The 9,516-nt window shown below is 34.4% G+C and overlaps 1 protein-coding gene across 2 annotated transcripts in view; it reads left to right on the top strand.

Annotated features, from left to right (window-relative positions):
• Positions 1–5,233: 5,233 nt before the first annotated feature.
• LOC114049643 (RAC-gamma serine/threonine-protein kinase) overlaps positions 5,234–9,516 on the top strand; it is a 362,981-nt gene continuing 358,698 nt past the window's right edge. The window contains exon 1 of one of the 2 annotated variants that reach the window (XM_027870919.1): positions 5,234–5,394. In XM_027870919.1, coding sequence (XP_027726720.1) covers positions 5,349–5,394 — 46 coding nt within the window. In that variant the 5' untranslated portion in view covers positions 5,234–5,348. The remainder of the gene's footprint in view (positions 5,395–9,516) is intronic. The other variant, XM_027870920.1, reaches the window with a different exon arrangement.

The following is a 9,516-nucleotide window of genomic DNA, read 5'->3' as shown; positions in this document are numbered from 1 at the left end:
AGACCAGAAAGTTCTTACCTGCAAAGTCACTGTCAAATGGTTCAACATCAGAAGTGGATATGATTTTTTCAGTGGAAATGACATTAAAGAAAAGACACCAACCATCTGATTTTTCTCTTGGACCCTAAGGGCCTTAGGACCTTTCCATCTGACTTCCAGCTGAAACTTTCCATGTATGTTGTTTCCCCCATTAGAATGTGAGCTCCTTGAGAGCAGATAATGTCTTTTCTCTTCATTTGCCCAGCACTTAGCATAGTACTTTGCACATAGTAAGGCCTTAATTAGTCATTTGTTTGTTCCTTCTTTCCTTCCTTCCTTCTGTTTCATCAGGCATTGATTCAATTTCCTTTGTCTTGTAATAATTATTTGGAGAACTTTGTGATTTTTGTGAGTTTTTACTTCGTATCCTTATGATTTTAGTATTTTTTATCTTCCTTGTGCTCTACTTTTTAATTAAGTATCTTCCTCTTAAAATCTTTGGTGGTTTTAGTCTTTTTTCCCTTGTATTCTCATGTTACTTTCTGACTCCTCCCCATTTGATGGTATCTGTATTCCTAGGGTTGGAAAAGACTGTCTCAGCTTCTTCCCAAGTTGGAGTATTTACTTTTCACTCGCTTTGGGTCCATATGCCAGGTAGCTTCTAGGGAGACACAACTGCTCCTAACTGGCTTTTCAATTCCCTTTTCTTTAAGCCTTGTAGAGTTGTGCACACTGTCCCCCTGCTACAATTCTGTCAGTTGGTTCTTTTCTAACTCCCTTGGCAATCCACTGCTATTGCTGCTGCACTCTACTTAAACTGTCTTGATCCACAGTTTAAAAAGTTTTGAAGGAGTCATGAGTGGAAAAAGTTTAAGAAGCTCTGCTCTAGATGACTCATATTTGTGTGTCTGTCTCTGACCTGTCCACTGCACTATAAAGCCTTTTATCTGGAAATGCCTATTGGACCTCTTCATATGATTGGCCTATTGCTACCTCAGACTAAACTTGACATGAACCATCTTACTTTTTCCACTAATAAACCTGGTTTCCCCTCTGACTTAATGATTCCTATCAGTTATACCAGTATTTACCAGTTTCCTGCATTGACATTTTGAGTGCTTTATTTGTCTTTTTCCCTAACCTTCATATTCAGACCTCATGGATTCCTAAGGATTTCTCCTTTTACATCTGTTAACTATGACAATAGCCTGAGGTCTTTATTTACTCTTCTCCAATCTGTCCTTAGTTGCTGCTAGGTTAATCTTTCTTATTTGGTCTGATCTAGAACTCTAAAGTGACTCACTATTTTCTACCCATTAAAATTCAGATTTGCTTAATTGCTATTCAAGAATCATAACAATCTGGCATGATTCTATCTTTACCAGTCTCTTTTACATTGTTTTCTTTTATATATGCTATGCTGGAGTCAGATTGTACAGAGAACTCCTGTTCTGTGAACATGCTTTGTAGGTCTCCACTTTTGTGCATTTGTTCTTCTAATTCCCTCTAGCCAGAATACCCTCTTGGCCTGTTTAATTTCTCCCTGTCCATTAAAGATTAATTCAGATGCCACCTTTTATGTAAAGTATTTCTTGATCATTCTTTTCAGTCAGTCAATAAGTGAACAAGTAAGAGAAGGGGAGGGAACAAGCATTTATTAAGTGCTTACTACGTGCTAGGCACTGTGCTAAGGACTTTACCATTATCTCATTTAATCCTCACAACAGCTGTGTGAATTACAGGTGCTATTATTTCCACTTGATAGTTGAGGAAACAGGCAGACAGTGTTTAAGTGACCTGCCAAGGTTCACATAGCTATTAAGTGTCTGAGGCTGTTTCAGTATCAATTTTCTAACTTGAATGTCTTAGAGCTCTTCCTTCCTGCTTTCCTTCCCTCCTTCTTTCCTTCCTTCCCTCCTTCTTTCCTTCCCTTCTCTCTCTCTTTCTTTCTTTCATCCCTATACTAAATTGTAACCTTAATATCATTCTGTTTGTTGAACAGGAGTTCACCAACTATAGTCTTGGTTACATAGAGGACCATCAGGCCTTACAATGTGTTTTGTTCCTGTGCAGTCTAGGCTTTGAGACATTACCATCTGCTTTGCTGCTAAGGAGCCCTGGACCTTTTTTCATTTACCCTGCCAAAGGATTCTATATATGTTCTCTCTTCCGATTATAATGTTAGCTTCTTGAGAGCATAGACTGTTTAATTTTACTATTTGTATCCTTACAGCTTGGAGCATAGTAAATGTTTAATAAATGCTTATTCATTCATTTATTCATGAGAGCTAGTGTGGAAACTTTTGTCCTTTAGCAGCTTGTACATGGCTTAGCACATAAATAGGCATTTAATATACTATTGAACATAGCATATGTTTGATGTTTAAATCAGGCTGAGGTTTGTTTTTTGGGGGGTGGTGGAGTTCTCTGAGATACCTCTTTTAATAAACAGATAATCACAGAATTATACAATCTTAGAATTAGACTGAACTTCAAATATTATCTTGTCCAGCCTCTACCCCAGTCATGAATCCTGTCTGTAACATTCATGATAAGTATTTCTATTTGAATACTTCTAACATTGGGAATTAATTGTCTTATGAGAGTGCCTACTTAATTTTGGGACAGATTTAATGGTTAGGGAACTTTTCTTTAGTATTAGGCTGAAATTTTCTGTTGGAAAGAGGAATTTAGAAATTTATGTAAGACTTTATTTCATTGTAAAAGTTTAAAAAAATTGTGTTTTTTAGCAAATGAAAGGAGCCACTTATCAATTTTTTTTAGACAGTGATTTGGAAACAATGCTAAGCTTATTTTTGTTCGGTTAGTGTGGAAGTGTTTGGTTTGAGCACAGGTCTCCAAAGTGTAGGCTGTGGCATCACTCAAAAAGGTTTGTGGTCAACCAGTCAGAGGGTGGGAAGATTGGTTCTATTTTACCCTCCCTTCCATAGCCGATTGTGGGGTATGTTTTCAACACAGTTATACCTACCCTTCACCCATAATTGCTCAACACTTCCCACTCTGTTAACTCCTAGCTTTTGCAAGATCCACTTTCCCCCTTTGTACATCAACTGCAACCAGAGTACCTACAGTAACACCTTCACAGGTACCACTGGAAAAATTCTACCTACATTCTACACCACCACCCCCAGCTTGTCACTTCCTCAGGCTTTATATTTTAGGGCAGTAATTCTTAAAAAAAGGTAATTAAAAAAACTCCTCCCTCTTCTCTCTTTTTTATTTTGTGTGTGGTAGAGTGAGCCACACAGGATAAACAGGCATGACGTTTTGAACTCCATTGCAGATTGTAATGCATTATCATCCACCTAAATCTACTCTTCTTCTGAACTACCCTGTTTCTGTTGGGGACCTTACCTCCTTCCAGTAATCTCAGTTTCCAATCTGGGTGGTATCTTGACTCTTTATTCTTTTTCATCTTTTAAGTAATTACTAAATCTTGAAATTTCTGTATCCACAAAATTTTTGGCATCTGTCCTCTTCCTTGTACTTACATAGCCACTATGCTAGTTTAGGCCCTTGTCACTTCAGCCTGAATTATTGTACTGTGCTCCCAATTGCTCCCTGTGTCTCATATGTATTCCTTCTCTAGTCCATCCTATGCACAGTTGCAAAAGAAATTTTCCTAAAATGCTGCTCTACACATGACGTAAAGTGTCATACTCTACACTTCCCCACCCCCAAACTGCAATAGATAGCTCCCTATTGACTCTAGGATCAAATATAAATGTTGACATTTAAATCCCTTTATAACCTGATCCTAACCTACCTTTTCACCCCTATTTAATGTTTTTCTCTTTTCCATACCATGTCTTCCCATACCAAGCCAGTCTTGGAAGCTAGATGGGTCAGTGGAAAGAGTACTTGACAAAGAATCAAAACCTGAATTCAGAAAGTCTCAGATGTGAGCTGTGTGACCCTGGGCAAATCACTTAACCTCTGTCAGCCTTGATTTCCTCATTTGTAAAATTGTAATAATATAATTCCGACTACCAAGGGTTGTGAAGTTGTGAAGATCAAATGAAATAATACTTGTAAAAGTGCTATATAAATGCTATGATGATGATGGTGACAAACTGGCCTTGCTATTTCCTACACTCAGACAAAAACACAACTAAAATGTGCAAATGTGAATAGGAAATTAAGGTATGATACCATCCATTAAGCAGAATCATAAAGAAAGGGAAATTGATATCTAGTAACTTTCTGCTGAATTGAACTCAGAATCAGTTCACTTTTTCTTGTTTTTGCATTGTCTGGTAAATAAAGACAATATTACTGAATACTGCTGAACACATTGCATGCTCACTGACTTGTGTTCTGTATTTAATGGATATATTGTGTCTTTAAATAAAGAAGTATTTTTTAAAAAATTTAGCTGTTTTGCTAGCTATGTCACTAACAAACAGCAATTATTGATAAGTATACTGTCCTGTAGGACATACACAGAGATTTAGATTACAACCTAATCCCTAGGAACCTTAAAATTTGTACTGGTTACATAAAAATGTTGGAGTTTAAAATAGTTTGTTTGAGTGAATCACCATTGCTAGAAAGATATCCTGAAGACATTGTAAAGTCAACATCCCATAAACTAAAGTCATTTTTCCCCACTCCCCCCATTTCCTCCCTTGCAAACGTATACTGGTTTATTTTGTGATTACTTGTAAAGAGTTAGTCATGAAATGACAAATTTTTGGCCATGCATGGTAACTCATGAAGACTTTCTTCTAAGGTATTGAGTGGCTATAATACCTATCTGTAGTGGTAGTTACCACACTGATGAAATGATGAATTCTTGAAGTATTAAGGAATATTGAGCTTCTGGAATATTATGTGTTTCACCTGAAGAATAGCAAATAAAAGCATTCAGATTGGTTGTCATAAAATAATCGAAATTTTGAGAAAAAAATAGAACAAATTTTTAGACTGCTTTCAAACTTTTTTTTCTATTCTTTAGAACACAAAGCTTTATGTATTACAATGATTTTTTTTAAACTGTTTCTATTAACTTCTCAAGTCAGAAGTTTCATTATCATTGAAATATGTCACGAGATCAGGGAAGTACATTCATTATAGAATTATTTAATAAATAAGTTCCCTAGTTTGAAGAGCCAAATTTTTATGTGGGGTCAGGCAGTTGAAGACATTTACAAAGAATTAGTTGTTTGTTATTGCTGTATGAGTTGCAAGAATGGAAAAAAAAAGAAATTCTTTCTTCAATACTTCCTTCCAGGCTGAGTCATCACTAGAGAGTGGGAAGGGCAGCAGCAGCAAAAGAGAATCCAAACCCCAAAGCTGATATCTCAAAGTATCTTTTCTTGAAGTTGAGGGCTCAGAGGGGAGCCATCATGAGCGATGTTACCATTGTGAAAGAAGGTTGGGTTCAGAAGAGGGGTAAGTCCTAAACAAAACTGAAAATACTAGTAAGAATAAAAATTAAATTGTTGGTAAAAGTTTAGGGGTCTGTTGGGAATTGCTTGAGAAGAAAAATGTAATGTCTGGCATTTTATCTTAGCCAGTGGACAAAGTGAAACTTGTGATCTGTAGTATATTATGTTTTCTAGTTGGAAAAAAAATAATGCTATGGGTTACAGTTTAGGTGTTGGCTTTTATTTGAAAACATTTCTTGTAATTCTTGAATGTCTTTTATGATTTGACTGGCAAGTTAGCTCTGACTTTTTGACTTTGAGTTGTACCTTATATATATGTTTTGAAGAAACTTACAGGTTTTGTGATTTTCTAAAGTGGCCCAAAGAGCTTCATTCTGAATAAATGACTCAGAATGACTTTAACTCTTAACAGTTTTTAAATACACATACACATACATGTGTGTAAATGTGGATATATGTGTGTATGTACATAAGTATATATAACTTCTAATGTAGTGCATTGATCATTTGGATGCTGTATTTTAAAAATAATAACTTGATGGGCTTTTAATTTTGGTGGGTGGATAGGTGGAAGGGAATCTATATCTATCTATCTATCTATATCTATATATATATATATATATCAATGGAAACTGATGCTACAGATGATTGAGACAAGTCATGGATGATAAAGGATATTTTGGTTTTTAAATTTGTATTTTAATAATTAAAATCACTTAGTTTAAACAAATAATTCAAATATGTCATTTTTATTGGGATAAAATGAAATAGAAAAATGAAGTAAATGAAAAATTTAATTTATACTTATCCTTTATAAAATCACCTGCTTATGGAATAAATGTGTTATTAGAAAACTAGAGACTTTAGTATAGTTGTAAGCAGTTACAGTTTACTCACATGACCACGTTAAGTGGGATGGAACTATTCCATTCTCAGAATTTCAAAGTTCCTGTGTAGCTATTTTCTGTGTCAGAAGTTATTGGCAGACATTTAATTCTTTATAGAGTTTTTTTTAAAAAAAGATTACCTATTATTCCTTTAAAAAAAGGTTATATCGATGCCTTTTTTTACACTGACATTTCTTCATATTCCACCAGATCCCAACCACTTTGTCAAAAAGTAGTTAAGCAAAACTAATTGATACAGTGAACGAATGTAACATTTCTCTATTGAGAAGAGAGAGCTGTATTTCATCATATATTCTTCAGAAACAATTTTGGTCATTTAAAAAAAAATCTGAGTTTCCTTGCCTTTTATGTGCTGTTTTTTGAAAAAGTAATTACATACTGAATAGAAATACACAGTGTTTTATTGAAGCATTTTTATATCATTTTCAGTATTACATAGAATTTAAAATATACTTTCAAAGTTTTGTGTTGTATGCAGAACACACCTGAAGTGGTGTCTCTTCTTTAGAAAGTACTTTTCCTTCTTCTCAGTTTTGCTTGCATTTTCTCCATATTCATGACAGGTTTGGGGACTTATTGAATGAAGCTTTGCATTGGTGATAGTTTACCATATTTTTGAATATCTCAACTGAACTATTGAAGAAAAATATGCAAGTTTGGTCTTCCAATTAAATCATTGTTTGGCACCTTTTGGACACTATTTTTTATATTAGCTAACATACACAATCTGTTACTTAGGGATAGTCAACTTAATAAAAGATAGTTTGTTTCTGGGATTTGAATATACCTTGAATCAAATTATTGTTGCCCCAAATTCAGTACCAACAATCATGATATACATTTAGCTTAAAAGATGGGTATTGATTTTATCCCCTACTATCAGCATTGTAAAAAGTTTCTACATTGTATGTTTTCTGGACTTAATCTAATTTGATTTGCATTTCTGATGTAAATATGAAGCTGAGGAATCACATAGCTTATTCCATATCAGTGACTGTTAATTTTGCGACTGTTCTTTATAAAAAATAGATTCTTTCATTATTTTGGTTACTAATGATAAATAAAATCCCTCTACATAAAAAAAATTAGGATTATGTTATACTTTAACAGTTTAATAAGAACAAATACTTAATAAAGTGGTTATTATAGGTTTTCTTGTTCCTAGGCATTCATCACTAGATTATTCTGTCTCCCACCTCAGTACTAGCGATACTTCACCCCAAGAGGCACCATTAAGGCATCACTAAAGGTATAAAGTACACATTAATATGATGTATATAGGCCTCAGTCTCTAGGTTTGCTGATAGTGATCAATGTATTTCTTTCTTTGCTTTTTTTTTTTTTTTTAAATTTTGGAGGCAGTAGGGGTTAAGTGACTTGCCCAGGGTCATACAACTAGCTAGTAAGTGTCTGAGGCTAGATTTGAACTCAGGTCCTCCAGACTCCAGGGGTGGTGCTCTATCCGCTGCGCCACCTAGCTGCCCCTGATCAATGTATTCTAAAGTAAATGTTAAGCATTTGGTTCTTTAGGTCTAATTTCAAGCAAACAGTGCTGATACTTACTCATATCTAAGAAATGTTTACAGTGTTTAGAACTCAGTACATTAACAATGTGGGCAATTTAGTGGGTATGGAAAAGTTGCAAATCATAGGGAAATATAAATTGCAATATTATAAGTATAGGGTTTTGATGTTTTAAAAAACTGCTTTTTGGTAGTTGTGCATTCAACTATTAGTCACATAGGACTGGTCAAAATTTCTATTAGAGATTAATATATTATTTAAGTTGTTGTCTTTTTATCCTTTTTGTAATTTATTTTGCACAACTGAGCTGTAATGATGGTAGATAATTTAGATTTTGCTCTAGGGCACTAAATTTAGAGTGATCTGACAGCATTTACAATACTTTAACATCTAGAAACAACAGAGCTTTCTACCTAGTTAGGAAGAATAATTAGTTAAAATGAGAATTTACCAGATGGTGGGCTGCAGTGAGCTTCTCTCCCCATTTCCACCTCCCTTCTCTCTCCTTTTATCTTCATTCCTCCCATTCCTCACATCTCCCTTCCCTCCACTTTCCCCCTCCCCTCAGTAATTGAGGATATGACAGTTTCACTGGGAATGATTTCTGGTACTTCTCTCAGTCAAAATTCTTAAATGTTTTGCATAGTTTTACATAATTCTAAGACAGTTTTATCGCCAAAAATTTTTTTAATGGGTGAGAAAACTGCAAAAATGTGTTTGCTTCTTAGGATCTTTGTAATATATAACTAATTGAAGCTTAATGCTGTGTTATTTCTTTGTAACCTTTGTGTGTTTCCAGATGATATAGATTTCTTTCTAAAAATAAGTGACTGGAATTGCATTATTCCTTGCAGTATAGTTGTGTCTTCAATGTCAGTGATATTTAAAAACATTATTCTCTGAAAATATTTGTCTCACTAGTACTAAAATGATTTATTTAAATGTTGTATTTATGGAGATTTGTGTACTAAACAAGTAATGTTGAGAATTAGGAATCTATAAGTCTTGCTGAATAAATTAATTCCCACTGTGCAAATTCAGATGTGGGTAAATACTGAACTTTGTGAAGTTTTAGTATTTGATCAAAGTTTTACTTTTGTTGTGGCCTAACCAAACTTTAAAAATATATAGAACACAACAGAGATTCTTTTGGACTTCACTCGTGTAGAGATGTGTGCCTTTTTTGTTCATATTTTATTCAAATCATGACTTCAGAAATAAGTTACTCAGTGATTAAGGAGAATGAAAACGATAGTACCATTTCCTGTTTACTACAAAGCAGCAAACTTTTTCCATAAAGAGTAGTGCAGTGTCATTGTAGCAATGACTGTATGACCACATGGTATGTTAGAAAAATTCACTTTGACTTTTGGGATTATAAATTGAGTATAGACTTGTGAAAATTAAATGTTTCTGTTTAATTGCATTGAAAGCCTGAACTTTAGCTAATGTTTTTCTCTTCCAGTGTTGCGGGATTTGCTCTTGTAGTTTCAGCTGTAAAAACTGAGCGTAGTCATGTTCTTGAGAAGACGAGGCAATGTGATCTTTGGTTTTTTGGTAGTCTTTCTGGTTGGTATCTGTCAGTTTAGGACGCATTGATCTTCACTGTATGATAGTGTGAGATGTAGGAGACAGAAGTTTTGCGTTCATAAGTACTATAACTTTTTGGAACTCTTAGAAGTTAAGTTTCTAAA

The sequence above is a fragment of the Vombatus ursinus genome, unplaced genomic scaffold (assembly GCF_900497805.2).
Source record: "Vombatus ursinus unplaced genomic scaffold, bare-nosed wombat genome assembly UNPS02014798.1, whole genome shotgun sequence".
NCBI classification, from domain to species: Eukaryota; Metazoa; Chordata; class Mammalia; order Diprotodontia; family Vombatidae; genus Vombatus; species Vombatus ursinus.
This window is presented reverse-complemented; position numbering and strand designations above follow the sequence as displayed.